At 52.3% G+C, this 18,458-nt stretch overlaps 1 protein-coding gene across 2 annotated transcripts in view; it reads right to left on the bottom strand.

Annotated features, from left to right (window-relative positions):
* rbsn (rabenosyn, RAB effector) overlaps positions 1–17,045 on the bottom strand; it is a 35,793-nt gene extending 18,748 nt beyond the window's left edge. The window contains exons 1-4 of one of the 2 annotated variants that reach the window (XM_072250162.1): positions 16,974–17,045; positions 10,246–10,573; positions 9,703–9,828; positions 3,902–4,002 (exon numbers count right to left, since the gene is read on the bottom strand). In XM_072250162.1, the coding sequence (XP_072106263.1) occupies positions 3,902–4,002; positions 9,703–9,828; positions 10,246–10,438 (420 nt within the window). In that variant the 5' untranslated portion in view covers positions 10,439–10,573; positions 16,974–17,045. Of the gene's footprint in view, positions 1–3,901; positions 4,003–9,702; positions 9,829–10,245; positions 10,574–12,378; positions 14,332–16,973 lie in introns of those variants that run through there. The other variant, XM_072250163.1, reaches the window with a different exon arrangement.
* Between the last annotated feature and the right edge of the window lie 1,413 nt (positions 17,046–18,458).

Raw genomic sequence — 18,458 nt, 5'->3', positions numbered from 1 at the left:
TCCCAGCGCTGCCTCCCACCCACATAGTTACACATTCCATATACTTCACAGCTGCCACATTAGCTCCCCTCCCCACCCACCACCTGACGCTGCATCTTCCAGCGTCAGGAACACCTCAACCTACCCCCCACCTTCGCATGGGCTCGCTGCACTCTTCCCCCTCCTCCCCCAATGACCAACAGTCCAACTATCAGCTGAAGATCCTTCATCAGGACTCATCCCGAGTTTATTCCACTCCATAGATGCTGTCTGTGTTTACTCTGGATTTCCAGCATCTGCAGAATCTCTTATGTGGATTGAGGTTCTGAAATTCCCTTCCCACCCCCCATGGTCCCCACAGACACTGTTCAACCCCCTGAGATCTTCCAGCAGATTGAGTGTTGTCCCAGAGGCCCCAGGAACTTCTGGTCCCACTGCCCTTCCGCAGGGAGTCACAGTACAATGATACCACTCCCCGGCATCACCACAGGACAGAGAGTGAACTGGACCTGCTGTGTGAACAACAGCAGGTCAGGGGCTGGGGTCCACGGTGACTCACCTCTTGACGCCTCTAGGCCTCCCTCATCCACGAGGTACAAATCAGGAGTGTGACAGGACACTTCCCACTTCCTGTGTGGAGTTAGTCCGCGCACTCCACATCGGCCACATTACCTGCACCCCATCTACAAGTCAGGAGTGTGACAGGACACTTCCCACTTCCTGTGTGGAATTAGTCCGTGCACTCCACATCCGCCACATTACCTGCACCCCACCTACAAGTCAGGAGTGTGATAAGACACTCCCCACTTCCTGTGTGGAGTTAGTCCGTGCACTCCACATCCGCCACATTACCTGCACCCCATCTACAAGTCAGGAATGTGATGCACCTGGGTGTGGCTCCAACAATTCTCGAGGATCTCGACACCATCAGGGGCAGAGCAGTTCACCTACCCTCCCTCCTAACCCTGGTCTTGAGGGCTGCACCGTCTACAGAGCACCACGTACTCTGACAGCCCCTCTCAAACACTCTACCTCTCCCACTAGGGGAGCGAGATGCCAGAGAAACACCACCACTCAGAGGTTCCCTCCTTGGCTTTGGAAATACTGTAAATCACCGTTCCTACATCACCAAATATGGGAGCTCCCTCCTCGTGCAGAATCAAGGCAGGGTCTCCCCACTCCCACCCACGCCTCGGGGTCATTTAGGGATGGGGAATAATACAGGGATTGCAACCGATTGCAGAAGATTTCTGTCACCTACACCCATCCTGTTCTCTGCCATTCTGTAGCTATATTTTCACTCTGCCTCTCCTCCATCCCCTCACATCCAGTCCCCTATCATTATCAAGACTATAGCTCACCATTCAACACCATCACCCCCCCAGTACTAATCAACAAACTCAAAAACTGGGGCCTCTGTACCTCCCTCTGCAACTGAATCCTTGACTCCCTGAACAGTCAGCGCGAATCGGTACTAACATCTCCCCCTCGCCGGCTTTCTACAACACACCTGGTAATGCGGTGGCTGAGCAGCAGGGTACAACGCACTATCGTGCCAACTGGACGACCTTGGTGGTTCGATTCCCGCCGCTGACTGGAAGGAGTTTGTACGTTCTCCCCGTGACCGCGTCGGTCTCGTTTCACGTTCCAAAGACGTACGGTTAAGGCTAGAGTTACTGACACGCTACATTGCTGCCAGAAGCACAGCAGCACTTGTGGGCTGCCCCCAGCACACCCTCACTGATTTGATTTGACGCGAATGACTCATTTCACTGTTTGTCGTTTCGATGTGACAAATAATCTTTAATAATCTCAACACTGGTGTATCTAAAGGATGGTCTCTCTACACCTAACTATGTGGCTAGGCACAGCTCAAACACCATCTATAAACCTACCAATGACACAGCATCTCAGATGGTGATGAGACATACAGGAGTGAGATAGATCAGCTGGTTGAGTAGTAACCAGCTTGCGCTCAGTGTCAGTAAGACCAAAGAATTGGTTGTGGACTTCAGGAAGGAGAGAGGAAAGGATGAGCAGTCTCAATGCCATGACTGTTGACATCTCTGAAGATCTATCCCGGGCCCAACATATCGATACAATTACAAAGAAGGCACGACAGCAGCTATATTCTGTTAGGAGTTTGAGGAGACTTGGTATCTCATTAAAGACTTTAGCAAATTTCCACAGGTATACTGTGGAGAGCACTCTGACTGACTGCATCACCGTCTGGTATGGATGCCACAGGATCAGAAAAAGCTGCAGAAAGTGTTTTTTTAGATTATGAGGACACACAGTCCTCTTTTATTGTCATTTAGTAATACATGCATTAAGAAATGATACAATATTTCTCCGGTGTGATATCACGGAAACACAGGACAGGCCAAGACTGAAAAACTAACAAAAACCTCATAATTATAACATATAGTTACAACAGTGCAACAATACCATAACTTGATGAAGAACAGGCCATGGGCACAGTAAAAAAGTTCAAAGTCTCTCGAAAGTCCCACATCTCACACAGACGGGAGAAGGAAGAAAACTCTCCCTGCCATGTCCAACCACAGTCCGACTCCGATTCGTCCGAAAACTTCGAGCCTCCAACCAGCCCTCCGACACCGAGTACCGAGCACCATCTCTGCCGAACACTTTGACCCCAGCCTCGGTCGCCAGCAGCAGGCAAAGCCAGGGATTTTGGGGCCTTCCCTCCAGAGATTCTCCATCGCACAGTAGCAGTGCCAGCGAACTGGGCACTTCAGAAGTTTCTCCAGATGTTCCTCTGTGCTTCTCACGTCTGTCTCCATCAAATCAGAATTGTGCACGGCATCCTACTTACAAATATGGTATCATTTCACCAGAGAGCTGCGTGCGCTGCATCGCGCCGCCATCTTCTCCTCCCGCAAACTCAGTCAGCATCGAGGGCTTTTTTGACAGGCGATGCATCAAATCAGTTCGATAGGTTTTTACATAGTAAGGGAATTAAGGGTTATGGGGAAAAGGTAGGTAGATGGAGCTGAGTTTACGGACAGATCAGCCATGAGCTTATTGAATGGCGGGGCAGGCTCGATGGGCCGGATGGTCTACTCCTGCTCCTGTTTCAAATAGGTGACATCCCCCTTCACCCAGGACATGCCCTCTTCTCATTGCTACCCATCTGGGAAGAGGTACAGGAGCCTGAAGTCACACACTCAACGATTCAAAAACAGTTTCCTCCCCCCTGCCATCAGATTTCTGAATGGACATTGAACCCATAAACACTACCTCACTACTTTTATTGTACTACTTATTCACTTAATGTTGCAACTTCTAGTAGTTCAGCACTGTATCTGCTGACACAAAACAAACTTCACTGCATAGGTCAGCGACAGTAAACCTGATTCGAATACATGAACACAAGAGATTCTGCAGATGCTGGAAATCGAGAGCAACACACACAAAATGCTGGAGGAACTCAGCAAGTCAGGCAGCACCTATGGAAACGAATAAACAGTCGACGTTTCAACCCAATACCCCTGATGTGCCCGTTTCTCCAATCTCTCTGCATAATTCAAATCCTCCGATCCGGGTCACATCCCGGTGAGTCTCCTCTGCACTCTCTCAAGCACAACCACGTCCTTTCCAAATGCAATAGATTCTGCAGATGCTGGAAATCCAGAGTAACACACACAAATTGCTTTAGGAACTCAGCAGGTCAGACAGCATCAATGGAGACATTTTGGGCTGAGACCTTTCATCGGGACTTCAACAAGCTTCAAAACCCTCTGTACCTCCCTCTGCAACTGGACTCTTAACCTCCTCACCGGGATGAAAGTCCTGATAAAGGGTCCCGGCCGGAAATGTCAACCCCATAGATGCTGCCTGACCTGCTGTCATTTTGCGTGCGTTGCTCTGATTCTAATCCTGAGCAATCCCGTCCGCCTACCTTCTCCAAGCGGATCAGCAACTTGTTGACCTCAATGACGTAGTGGTTGATCCGGGCTCCTCGCCACTGCTGGAAATCGCTCCTCACGCTCCTGGTCACGCCTGCGGTCCAGGAAGAGGCACTGTCATCACCCGGGAATGAGACTACCAGCATCCTCCTGCTCACCCGCCTCCCTCACACAGTCTTCAACCCTCTCAACGGGGCAGACGCTCCCGCCTTCCCACTCAGAGCCCACGTTGGGGGGTACCGTGCGCCGCCTCTGCAGGCTTTACAGAGCATGGGAAACAAGACCCGCATGCCCGCTGAGCACACGACCGGCACGGTAACCTAACAGTTAGCGTAACGTTTCACGATCACAGGACAGGGTTCAATTCCCATCGCTGGATGCGAGGAGTTTGCACATTCTCGCTGTGACCCTGTGCGTCTCCTACGGGCACTCCAGTTCCGTCCCCCATTCCAAAGGGTGGGTGAGTTGCGGGCATGCTACGTTGGCGACACTTGCGAGCCCCCGAGAACAACATCCTCAGACCATGCTGGTCAGTGACGCAAAAACAAGGCATTTCACTGTATGTTTCAATGCACAAGTGACAAGTAAAACTGATCCATGTCCTTTCTAAACACTATTTATTTTAGTAACCCTGGACAGAAAAGTTCTGCTTCCTGCATACCTTTGGGTATATCTTATGGATTTTGGGCTTTTGATCATGAAAATCACCATGAAATTTCCCTCCGAGCACCATTTTCTTGAAATTGCCTATATTTGTTATTTCAATTCACAATTCAATAAGAGATGCCAAGATTAAGGAAAGCATTTTGTTGGTCCACATATCAAATGTCATCAATGACAGGCAGTTCGAAGAGCTTCTAGTGCAGGGGTCCCCAACCTTTTTTGCACCGCGGACTGGTTTAATATTGACAATATTCTTGTGGACCAGCCGACCGGTGTGGGGTGTTCAAGTAGGGTTAAACTCACCTCAACATGTCTTTTACAGTTAGGGTTCCCAACTTTCTCACTCCCAAATAAGGGACAAAAGTAGCAGTCAAATCCCAGGACACTTTACCCCAGGAAAGACTACCATGAAGCCTTGCGCGGGCACCTGCGTGCACATGCGCGTACGTGCCGATTTTTTTTCCACAAGTTGGTTTTGGCTTAAACTTCCCCACTATACCATACATACCTTATTTCTTCTTTATATAGGCTGTGTGTTTATCAAATCATTCCTGCTTTTACTGTACGTTAGTGTTATTTTTGGTTTTATGTGTTATTTGGTATGATTTGGTAGGTTATTTTTTGGGTCTGGGAACGCTCAAAAATTTTTCCCATATAAATTAATAATTGCTTCTTCACTTTACGCCATTTTGGCACGAAAGGTTTCATAGGAACGCTCTACCTTAGCGGGGGAAATATGGGACAACGGTGGTCCCGTATGGGACAAACCAATTTAGCCCAATATATGGGATGTCCTGGCAAATACGGGACAGTTGGCAACCCTATGTTCAAGTTCAACAGTGCGTGACAGGGAATGAGGAAAGGTGAAGCTGACTCATACCCTTTCCTCACGGCCCGGTAGCACATGCTTTGCGGCCCAGTGGGTGGGGACTGCTGTTCTAGTGGGACTGGAGAAAATCACATGGAAGCCATTCAAGAATGTTGTTGAAAATTTTCCTTGCAACTGCAGAACACCAAACTACGTGCAGCCAGTTGACAACGTGCTTCAAACATACAAAACCGTGAAGTGCAACATGTCACTAAAGATTCAGTTTCTGCATTCCCATTTAGACTTCTCCCTGCCAACCTTGGCGCTGTCAGTGACCAGCATGGTGAAAGGTTTCACCAGGGCATCGCGGTTCTGGAGAAATGGTATCAGGGCAACTGGAATCCATCGATGCTGGCAGATTATTGTTGGACACTTAAGCAAGAAGCCTCAGTCACCAAGTCCAAACAAAAATCACCGACAAAACATTTTTAGCTTAGCTGAACTATTGCAAAGCGTCAGCACTGTTAAATGCATTATATTCAATAAAAGTTAATTCCTTGTTTCTCCAAATTGTTACGTGATACAAGTAGTCTGAAATTACAGTTGTGTTCAGCTTCAATGGTTTATCATAAATAAAAATTCTGAGGAAGCAACACTTCTGAAAACAATCTGTTTTACGGATTCTCGATTTACACTGTGAAGGAGCTAAAGATGGTGCCAGAGGGCGACTTGTCCAAGTCCATCTGCGAAACAGTTTAAGTTCTTCTCTCTAATGTCTTTTCTTTCTGCTTCAAGGTGGCTGGGGTCCAGATGGAGTCCCTGATGTACAGCTGCACTTAAACTGTGGTTCTTCACGGCGCCGGGTTCCCACTCTCGGAGCCGGCCACATGGCTTAGTGCTTTCGATATTCCCAGGAGCTGCCTGGAAGACAGGCGCCTTCAGCCCCGTGGACCCAACTCCCTGCCGGTGTCGCGTTGTGGGAGATCGGAACATCGAGACAGCAGGGCATGCTGCTGTCGAAATACGCGATGCTGAACATCAAACCAGCGAGCTGTTGGTCTCCCTCTCGCTGTGGCAGGAGTGCTACCTCTCTCTCGTCAGTGAGAGACAGGGAGCCTGTGGCACGTTGAACTCTTGAGGGTGCACAGTGGTTTTTGATAGTCTAGATCAGCGGTCCCCAGCCACCAGGCCGCAAAGCATGTGCTACGGGGCTGCGAGGAAACGACACGAGTCAGCTGCACCTTTCCTCATTCCCTGTCACGCACTGTTGAACTTGAATATAGGCTTGCCAACTGTCCCATATTTGCCGGGACATCCCGCATATAAAGGATGAAATTACGACACATCTGGATAGCAGTAACAGGATCGGTCCGAGTCAGCATGGATTTACAAAGGGGAAATCGTGCTTGACTAATTTTCTGGAATTTTTTGAGGATGTAACTATGAAAGTGGACAAGGGAGAGCCAGTGGATGTAGCGTACCCGGGCTTTCAGAAAGTCTTTGATAAAGTCCCACATAGGAGATTACTGGGCAAAATTAGGGCACATGGTATTGGGGGCAGGGTACTGACATGGATTCAAGATTGGCTGGCTGACAGAAAACAAAGAGTAGCGATTAATGGGTCCCTTTCGGAATGGCAGGCGGTGACCTGTGGGGTACCGCAGGGTTCAGTGCTGGGACCGCAGCTGTTTACAATATATATTAAAGATTTAGATGAGGGAATTAAAAGTAACATTAGCAAATTTGCCGATGACACGAAGCTGGGTGGCAGTGTGAAATGTGAGGAGGATGTTATGAGAATGCAGGGTGACTTGGACAGGCTGGGTGAGTGGGCAGATGCAGTTTAATGTGGATAAATGTGAGGTTATCTACTTTGGTGGTAAGAACAAGAAGGCAGATTATCTAAATGGAGTCAAGTTAGGAAAAGGGTAAGCACAATGAGATCTAGATGTTCTTGTACATCAGGCTGCAAAGCAAGCTTACAAGTACAGCAGGCTGTGAAGAAAGCTAATGGCATGCTGGCCTTCATAACAAGGGGAATTGAGTATAAGAGCAAAGAGGTCCTTCTGCAGCTGAACAGGGCCCTGGTGAGACCACACCTGGAGTACTGTGTGCAGTTTTGGTCTCCAAATTTGAGGAAGGGCATTCTTGCTATTGAGGGAGTGCAGCGTAGGTTCACAAGGTTAATTCCCAGGATGGTGGGACTGTCATATGTCGAAAGATTGGAGCAACTGGGCTTGTATACTCTGGAATTTAGAAGGTTGAGAGGGGATCTTATTGAAACATATAAGATTATTAGAGGATTGGACACGCTGGAGGCAGGAAGCATGTTCCCGCTGATGGGTGAGTCCAGAACCAGAGGCCACAGTTTAAGAATAAGGGGTAGGCCATTTAGAACGGAGTTGAGGAAAAGCTTTTTCACCCAGAGAGTGGTGGATATATGGAATGTTCAGCCCCAGAAGGCTGTGGAGGCCAAGTCTCTGGATGCTTTCAGAAAGAGATGGATAGAGCTCTTAAAGATAGCGGAATCAAAGGTTATGGGGATAAGGCAGAAACTGGATTCTGATTGTGGATGATCAGCCGTGATCACAGTGAATGGCGGTGCTGGCTCGAAGGGCCGAATAGCCTACTCCTGCATCTATTGTCTATTGGGCTAAATTGGTTTGTCCTGTATTTCCCCCGCTAAGGTAGAGCGTTCCTATGAAACCTTTCATGCCGAAATGGCATGAAGCGAAGAAGCAAATACCATTAATTTATGTGGGAACATTTTTTGAGCATTCCCAGACCCAAAAAATAACCTAATAAATCATACCAAATAACACATAAAACCGAAAATAAATAACACTAACACATAGTAAAAGCAGGAATGATATGATAAATACACAGCCTATATAAAGTAGAAATAATGCATGTACAGTATAGTCGGGAAGATGAAGGCAAAACCAATTTGTGGGAAAAAAATCGGCACGCACGCGCATGCACACACAGGTGCCCGCGCAAGGCTTCATGGTCATGGTAGTCTTTCCTGGGGTAATGTGTCCCGGGATTCGACTACTACTTTTATCCCTTATGTGGGAGTGAGAAAGTTGGCAACCCTAACTGTCAAAGACATATTGAGGTGAGTCTAACCCTACCTGAACACCATCCGCCCGCCCCCCCGCCCCACCCCGGTCGGCCGGTCCACAAGAATATTGTCAATATTAAACCAGTCCGCAGTGCAATAAAGGTTGGGACCCCTGGTCTAGATCATGGTCTCTTTGGGGGTGGGGGGGGGGGGCGCTTGTTATTCCTTGCATAGTGGGGGCTGATGCTTTTTGCTGGGGCGGGTGGTGGGAGAGGGAGGGGGAGGGTTGATGCTTTTTGCTGGGGCGGGTGGCGGGAGAGGGAGGGGGAGGGCTGATGCTTTTTGCTGGGGCGGGTGGCGGGAGAGGGAGGGGGAGGGCTGATGCTTTTTGCTGGGGCGGGTGGCGGGAGAGGGAGGGGGAGGGCTGATGCTTTTTGCTGGGGCGGGTGGCGGGAGAGGGAGGGGGAGGGCTGATGCTTTTTGCTGGGGCGGGTGGCGGGAGAGGGAGGGGGAGGGTTGATGCTTTTTGCTGGGGCGGGTGGCGGGAGAGGGAGGGGGAGGGCTGATGCTTTTTGCTGGGGCGGGTGGTGGGAGAGGGAGGGGGAGGGTTGATGCTTTTTGCTGGGGCGGGTGGTGGGAGAGGGAGGGGGAGGGCTGATGCTTTTTGCTGGGGCGGGTGGTGGGAGAGGGAGGGGGAGGGCTGATGCTTTTTGCTGGGGCGGGTGGTGGGAGAGGGAGGGGGAGGGTTGATGCTTTTTGCTGGGGCGGGTGGTGGGAGAGGGAGGGGGAGGGCTGATGCTTTTTGCTGGGGCGGGTGGTGGGAGAGGGAGGGGGAGGGCTGATGCTTTTTGCTGGGGCGGGTGGTGGGAGAGGGAGGGGGAGGGCTGATGCTTTTTGCTGGGGCGGGTGGTGGGAGAGGGAGGGGGAGGGTTGATGCTTTTTGCTGGGGCGGGTGGTGGGAGAGGGGGTTCTAACATTTTCCTGTCACTCATGCTTTGGGGGTTTTTCTTCTGTTTCGTGAATGACCGTGAAGAGTAAGAACTTCAGGTTGTATACCGTGTGCATTCACCATCAAACCATTCTGCTGCCACAAAACAACAAACTTCACATCAGGGGTAATGAACTTGATTCTGAAAACCTACCCCGCACCATCTCCTATCATCTGACCCCTCCCCTCTCCCCTTGCATCCCTGGCGCATTGGCCCTTGTGACCCAGGGACACAAAAAGGCCTCCTGTCTAGTCCACTGACAGAACTCACCGAGGTCCTGAGGCTCCCACTTGCTGGTGTCCACTCCGCCCGTGTAAACCAGGTCCTGGGGCTCTGGCTCCAGTTGGCCCGACTCGTCCCTCTTCAGGAGCCTGCGCTTCGCTCTGCCGAAGAAGGCTGTCGGGGGTGGAAGGCAGCAAGGAGGGGAGAAAGGGGGAAGAGTGAAAGAAGGGTCAGTGGCTAGTCCCATACAATGGCATCAGGGAAACGCCATTTTGGCCGGCCCTGTTACACGGGCAGGAAGATTTCCTTTCCTCCATTAACGGAGATCGAAGTTGGATGCTCCACAACCCCCACTCCAGCCGTCGGCATCCAGGACTTCTGAAAGGAAGGAGAGGTGAGGGGGGTGAAAGGGCCCAGGAAGGAAGGAGAGAGGCAGAGTTGAGGTAGGTGCAGGTGGTGGGGAGGGTGCACTCAAGGGTAAAGAGGGGGCTGGGGAGAAGCAAAGCAGAGGTGGGGAGGGAGGTAGGAAGTGAGGCAGGAGAGGGGTGTGGGAAGCAGGCGGACGGGGGGACCGCAGCGGCACACACTCACTTTTAATCTGGCCCACCATGTGTCCGTCATCGTCGCTGGAGTGCGCCTCCTCGTAGTGAGCTTGGAGCTGCTGAACGGACAGAAAGTCCTTCAGGCACAGGGGGCACAGGAATCCTTCACGCACCTCCCCCAGCGAGGGGCTGCCCCCCCGGCCGTGGCTGGGTTGCGGCGGCGAGGAGGGGGACGCCCACATCCCTTCCCACGCTGCTCAGCTGTGGGCTGGAGGCGGCAGGCGGGGCGGGACTGGCGACTCTCTGGTGATCTCCCGGGGCAACATCTCACATTGGGAAGAGGTCAGGCGTAAGTATGGGATCCAGACAATTCGACACTGTGGACAGAACACAGAAATCAGCGTGGTAGTACTATCACCATACGATGCCAGGGCACGGTACTAGTGGGGACGGGTCTGTCACTGTATGACACCGGGGTACGGTACCGGTGGGGACAGGTCTGTCATTGTGTTACACCGGGGTACGGTACCGGTGGGGACGAGTCTGTCACTGTGTAACACCGGGGTACAGTACAGTACTGGTGGGGACGGGTCTGTCACTGTGTAACACCGGGGTACGGTACCGGTGGGGACAGGTCTATCACTGTGTAACACCGGGGTACAGTATGGTACTGGTGGGGACGGGTCTGTCGCTGTATAACACTGGGGTATGGTACCGGTGGGGACGGGTCTGTCACTGTATAACACTGGGGTACGGTACTGGTAGGGACAGGTCTGTCATTGTGTAACACCGGGGTACGGTACCGGTGGGGACAGGTCTGTCATTGTGTTACACCGGAGTACGGTACCGGTGGGGACAGGTCTGTCACTGTGTAACACCAGGGTACAGTACCGGTGGGGACAGGTCTATCACTGTGTAACACCGGGGTACAGTACGGTACCGGTGGGGACAGGTCTGTCACTGTATAACACTGGGGTACGGTACCGGTGAGCAGGGCTGGATTTAGTGAGGCCGGAGGCCCTGATGGGCCCCTGCCGACACCGTAAAATGCTGCTGTACCAAGCAACAAAAAGGCAAGAACAAGAGCAAAGGTCGTACTGGTCTAAATATAAAAAGCTGTGGACCAAGACATTGGTTTAGTACAATATGTAGGCTATAAACTTACAGGCCTTAAGAGGGAGGACAGAAAGTAATGCAAATTCTTAGTTTGAAGAGCAGCATCTAAAGCACTCAAACATTGACTTAGGCTTAGTTGGCTTAGTAAAGTTATGAGGGAGACGAAGTATGATATACCCAATCTTAAATCTTTATTTAGCTACTGCTGCACATATCATAGGCCCTATTTCTCAAACAATACCAAAGCATTTTTATTTAGGTATTTTTCTCAACTGTGTGTTCGGAGAAAGTAAAATGGAAACAAGAGACAAAAAGGCCAAGAGAGATGGCACTATGGCAAACTAGGAAACCTGACCAATACTCCAACAATCTTTTTGAAAAATGAGATCCAGCACATACTAACGTATTGCTGTACTGTGTGGCTTGCAGAGTAAAGACCACTTATTACTTACTAGGTTTGTAAACAGTTAACTATTAGCCTATTGCCACAAAAACAGGAACAGCACTGATACACAAGCCTAGATATTTACAAAGTCAGACGCTTGTTTTTCAAAATTAAAGCCTAATTCTTCTGGATTTCTTCACAGCAAAGTCCTTGTTCAGAGCACTAAGATCCAGTTTCCGAACAAAATCACTTTCAAGTGACATTGGAGTAAGATGGCTCAGCCTGTCCTGTCCCGTTGTGGATCTGAGTCTATGTAGTTCCCGTTCCCAGGCCTGCCAAATATGTCACTGGAGCCTCGGAGAGCCAGTCCCCTCTCGACCAAAAACTTCACAACCAAAAACACTCTTCTCAATACGTAGACACACTCTGACTTGAACTGTTTCTGCAGTTCTGTATCTATTCTTCCGCTGTCAGACGCTAGTGTAACGTAGGTCAGTATCGTTTTCCTGTGGTGTTTGCTATTTTCATGCGCTCCTATGCGCTCAGCGGCATGTTTCCAGTCGCTAAAGCCAGTTTCGAGGATGGACTGACAGTTACCATCACTGAAGATGCGGCATGCAAAACAAAACACACAGCCGGTGGGAGGGGAATATAACAGCCATTGCCTTGATATGTACTCACCATTTACGAGTGTGCGTTTGAAGTAAAATTTGGAGAAAAAATGTCTCTGCTGTTTGTATACTCGTTCCGAAGCTTTGATATCCACATCCTTATGCAGGCAGGACTCTGGCCCTTTCTTAGCCCAGTAGGCTTGGACTGAATCATCTAACGTTTCCTTTCCCCAGCGAGCAGGATCAGTGCTGTAAGGATCCTCAGTAGCGGTAATGTTAACATTAATGGCGGCCCGACTTGGTTGTTCGGAGGCCTCTGTGGTCGGGAATCCCAAAGTCATGCTCTCTGCCTCTTCAACGTTAGCTGCTGACTGTGGCGAGGACGGTGGTCCTGTGCTAACGCTAGTGCTAGCTGTTGAACAAGTCTCCGTTTGTCCAACAGACTGTGTCTCAGACTGTGACAAGAGCGATGTACTGCTGCATCATCGAGAACAATTCTGTCAATTTCAATGTCTTTTTTAATGCTTCTTTCTCAAGGTCCTCTTTTTCTTGTTTATTTTTCTTTTCTGTGCTCCACTCGTGTTTTTTTTTGTCCGCCAAGATGATAGCTACCTATTTTGGGCCCCTCTGCAGCTCGGGCCCCTGGGCTGCAGCCCGGCCTAAAGTCCGGCCCTGCTGTGAGGATGGGTCTGTCACTGTTTAACACTGGGGTACGATACCAGTGGGGACGGGTCTGTCACTGTATGACACAGGGTACGGTATCAGTGGAGACGGGTCTAGCACTGTGTAACACCAGGGTACAGTACCGGTGGGGATGGGCCTGTCACTGTATAACACTGGGTTATGGTATCAGTAGGGATGGGTCTGTCACTGTACAACACTGGAGTACGGTACAGGTGGGGACGGGTCTGTCACTGTGTAACACCGGGGTACGGTACAGGTGGGGACGGGTCTGTCACTGTATAACACCGGGGTACGGTACAGGTGGGGACGGGTCTGTCACTGTATAACACCGGGGTGCGGTACCGGTCTGAAACTGTATAACACTGGATAACACCGGGGTACGGTACAGGTGGGGACGGGTCTGTCATTGTACAACACCAGGGTACGGTACGGGTGGGGACGGGTCTGTCACTGTATAACACCGGGGTACGGTACGGGTGGGGACGGGTCTGTCACTGTATAACACCGGGGTACGGTACGGGTGGGGACGGGTCTGTCACTGTATAACACCGGGGTACGGTACGGGTGGGGACGGGTCTGTCACTGTATAACTTCAGTGTACAATACCGGTGGGGACGGGTCTGTCACTGTAAAACACCGGGGTACGGTACCGGTGGGGACGGGTCTGTCACTGTGTAACACTGGGGTGCGGTACCGGTGGGGACGGGTCTGTCACTGTATAACACTGGGGTACGGTACGGGTGGGGACGGGTCTGTCACTGTATAACACCGGGGTACGGTACGGGTGGGGACGGGTCTGTCACTGTATAACACCGGGGTACGGTACGGGTGGGGACAGGTCTGTCACTGTATAACACCGGGGTACGGTACCAGTGAGGGACGGATCTGTCACTGTGTAACACCGGGGTACGGTACGGGTGGGGATGGGTCTGTCACTGTATAACACTGGGGTACGGTACGGGTGGGGACGGGTCTGTCACTGTTTAACACTGGGGTACGGTACGGGTGGGGACGGGTCTGTCACTGTTTAACACTAGGGTACGGTACGGGTGGGGACGGGTCTGTCACTGTTTAACACTGGGGTACGGTACGGGTGGGGACGGGTCTGTCAGTGTGTAACACTGGGGTACGGTACGGGTGGGGACGGGTCTGTCGCTGTGTAACACCGGGGTACGGTACCGGTGGGGATGGGTCTGTCACTGTGTAACAGCGGGGTACGGTACCCGTGTGGACGGGTCTGTCACTGTATAACCCCGGGGTATGGTACGGGTGGGGACGGGTCTGTCGCTGTGTAACACCGGGGTACGGTACCGGTGGGGACGGGTCTGTCACTGTGTAACACTGGGGTACGGTACCGGTGGGGACGGGTCTGTCACTGTGTAACACCGGGGTACGGTACCGGTGGGGACGGGTCTGTCACTGTATAACCCCGGGGTACGGTACGGGTGGGGACGGGTCTGTCACTGTGTAACAGCGGGGTACGGTACCCGTGTGGACGGGTCTGTCACTGTATAACCCCGGGGTACGGTACCGGTGGGGACGGGTCTGTCAGTGTGTAACACCGGGGTACGGTACCGGTGTGGACGGGTCTGTCAGTGTGTAACCCCGGGGTACGGTACCGGTGGGGACGGGTCTGTCACTGTGTAACACCGGGGTACGGTACCGGTGGGGACGGGTCTGTCACTGTGTAACACCGGGGTACGGTACCGGTGGGGACGGGTCTGTCACTGTGTAACACCGGGGTACGGTACCGGTGGGGACGGGTCTGTCACTGTGTAACACCGGGGTACGGTACCGGTGGGGACGGGTCTGTCAGTGTGTAACACCGGGGTACGGTACGGGTGGGGACGGGTCTGTCACTGTGTAACACCGGGGTACGGTACGGGTGGGGACGGGTCTGTCACTGTGTAACACCGGGGTACGGTACGGGTGGGGACGGGTCTGTCACTGTGTAACACCGGGGTACGGTACCGGTGGGGACGGGTCTGTCACTGTGTAACACCGGGGTACGGTACGGGTGGGGACGGGTCTGTCACTGTATAACACCGGGGTACGGTACCGGTGGGGACGGGTCTGTCACTGTATAACGCCGGGGTACAGTATGGTACCGGTGGGGACGGGTCTGTCACTGTGTAACACCGGGGTACGGTACCGGTGGGGACGGGTCTGTCACTGTATAACACCGGGGTACGGTACCGGTGGGGACGGGTCTGTCACTGTATAACACCGGGGTACGGTACCGGTGGGGACGGGTCTGTCACTGTGTAACGCCGGGGTACGGGACGGGTGGGGACGGGTCTGTCACTGTATAACACCGGGGTACAGTACGGTACCGGTGGGGACGGGTCTGTCACTGTGTAACACCGGGGTACGGTACGGGTGGGGACGGGTCTGTCACTGTGTAACACCGGGGTACGGTACCGGTGGGGACGGGTCTGTCACTGTGTAACACCGGGGTACGGTACCGGTGGGGACGGGTCTGTCACTGTATAACACCGGGGTACGGTACCGGTGGGGACGGGTCTGTCACTGTATAACACCGGGGTACGGTACCGGTGGGGACGGGTCTGTCACTGTGTAACGCCGGGGTACGGGACGGGTGGGGACGGGTCTGTCACTGTATAACACCGGGGTACAGTACGGTACCGGTGGGGACGGGTCTGTCACTGTATAACACCGGGGTACGGTACCGGTGGGGACGGGTCTGTCACTGTATAACACCGGGGTACGGTACCGGTGGGGACGGGTCTGTCACTGTGTAACGCCGGGGTACGGGACGGGTGGGGACGGGTCTGTCACTGTATAACACCGGGGTACGGTACCGGTGGGGACGGGTCTGTCACTGTATAACACCGGGGTACAGTACGGTACCGGTGGGGACGGGTCTGTCACTGTGTAACCCCGGGGTACGGGACGGGTGGGGACGGGTCTGTCACTGTATAACACCGGGGTACAGTACGGTACCGGTGGGGACGGGTCTGTCACTGTGTAACCCCGGGGTACGGGACGGGTGGGGACGGGTCTGTCACTGTATAACACCGGGGTACAGTACGGTACCGGTGGGGACGGGTCTGTCACTGTGTAACCCCGGGGTACGGGACGGGTGGGGACGGGTCTGTCACTGTATAACACCGGGGTACGGTACCGGTGGGGACGGGTCTGTCACTGTATAACACCGGGGTACAGTACGGTACCGGTGGGGACGGGTCTGTCACTGTGTAACCCCGGGGTACGGGACGGGTGGGGACGGGTCTGTCACTGTATAACACCGGGGTACAGTACGGTACCGGTGGGGACGGGTCTGTCACTGTGTAACCCCGGGGTACGGGACGGGTGGGGACGGGTCTGTCACTGTATAACACCGGGGTACAGTACGGTACCGGTGGGGACGGGTCTGTCACTGTGTAACCCCGGGGTACGGGACGGGTGGGGACGGGTCTGTCACTGTGTAACACCGGGGTACAGTACGGTACCGGTGGGGACGGGTCTGTCACTGTGTAACCCCGGGGTACGGGACGGGTGGGGACGGGTCTGTCACTGTGTAACACCGGGGTACAGTACGGTACCGGTGGGGACGGGTCTGTCACTGTAGATACAACCATTCATTGACAATGTCTCTGTGCCCCAGGACGGGGTCGGTGGTCAAGTGCTGTAATCCAGGATCTAATGACCTTTGCCCTCTGCCCTGCGTCCCCGGTTCTTGCAGAGGTTTGCCAGGGCAAAGGGCAGTCAACCCTTCCCATGATCGAGCAGCCAGCATCACGCAGCCCCCAGATCCCTCCCCACCCTGTCGCCGTCCCGCTTGCCAGGCCTCCCCTCGTATTGCCCCACTTGGAAGCCAATGGTGGCCTGTAACCATGGCAACCCAGCAGGGCAAAGCCTGAGGCCGGGCTCCGTGATTATTCCCTCCCTACTAACCATCCCCATTCCTCAGTATGTCCCACCCCGCGGCGATTCGGGCCTAACCCGGCACCAACTCACCGCCTCAGTCCTGATATTTTCACCACCACCCCGCCCAGCTGTGCGCAGGAGACGGCCCGCCCGCCGCACGGCCCGCTGGGAGTTGTAGTCCTCATTGTCACCGTGACTTTTAGCATGTACGTCGAAATTTTTCTCTGGACTCCATTTCCCAGTAGGCCCCAGGTTTCTTGGTCTTGGGACGGCTGGCATCCCGTCGCGCAGCTACGTCGAGGCCTGGAGCACGCAGGGTAATGTAGTCTCCCCTTACGCGTGGTCGCTGCGGGTGCTCACTTTAAAAACTACACCCCCAGAAAACGCCGCGTCGCCGTTCTTGTTTACTAGTCGTCATTTTAATTGTTACAGGGTGAATGTAGGTAAATAGTTGGGAACTAATTACTCTGTCAAGAAATACAACATGAAAAAAAGGATCAAGATCAGGCTCTGGGTCTGGAGCTAGATATCTCAGTTAAAAGTAAATTTATGATCAAAATAATATTTGTTACCATGTGCAGCCCCGAATTTGATTTTCTTGCGGGCATTCACAGTAATTACAAAGGAACGCAATAGAATCAAGGAAAGACCGCTCACAAGATGGACAGACAATCGGCATGCAAAAGACAATAAAATGTGCAAATCTGAAAAAAATTGATCATAATAAATAAATAATAAATACCCAGAACTTTAGATGAAGAGTTATTGAAAGTGAGTCCATAGGTTGTGGGCACAGTTCTTGAATTCGAATTAGAATCAGGATCAGATTTAATATCACTGCATGAAATTTGTTGAGTGCCAGGTTGCTACTGCGACACCACTCCAGTAGTTGGCATATCTCACACCTGTACGCCTTCTAACCTCCATAAGAAATTCTGCCAGCAACGGTTGTATCATCAGCAATCTTATAGATGGCATTTGAGCTGTGCCCAGCCACACAGTCATGGGTGTAGAGAGAGTAGAGCAGTGGGCTAAGCACACGTCCTTGAGGCGCACCAGTGTTAATTATCAGCGAACAACAGGAATTCTGCAGATGTTGGAAATTCAAGCAACACACATCAAAGTTGCTGGTGAACAAAGGGTCTTGGCCTGAAACGTCGACTGTACCTCTTCCTAGAGATGCTGCCTGGCCTGCTGCATTCGCCAGCAACTTTGATGTGTGTTGCCTTAATTATCAGCGAGGTGGAGTTGTTCTTACCAATCCGCATGGATTGTGGTCTTACGGTTAGGAAGTCAAGGGTCCAGTTGCAAAGGTACAGAGGCCCAGATTCTGTAGCTTTTTGATGAGGACTGTAGGACTGATGGTGTCAAACGCTGAGCTATAGCCAATGATACTGATATTTATGTTGTCCAGGTTATCCAAGGTGTGTGGAGAGCCAGTGAGACCACGCCCACCGTAGACCTATTGTGACAATAGGCAAATTGCAGTGGGCCCAGGCCTTTGTTGAGGCAGGAATTCATTCTGGGCATGACCAGCTTCTCAAAGCATGTCATCACTGTAGATGTCAGTGTTAC

Source organism: Mobula birostris, unplaced genomic scaffold (genome assembly GCF_030028105.1).
Source record: "Mobula birostris isolate sMobBir1 unplaced genomic scaffold, sMobBir1.hap1 scaffold_1854, whole genome shotgun sequence".
Lineage (NCBI taxonomy): Eukaryota > Metazoa > Chordata > Chondrichthyes > Myliobatiformes > Myliobatidae > Mobula > Mobula birostris.
The sequence above is the reverse complement of the archived record's forward strand: the minus strand, read 5'-3'. Positions and strand labels throughout refer to the sequence as shown.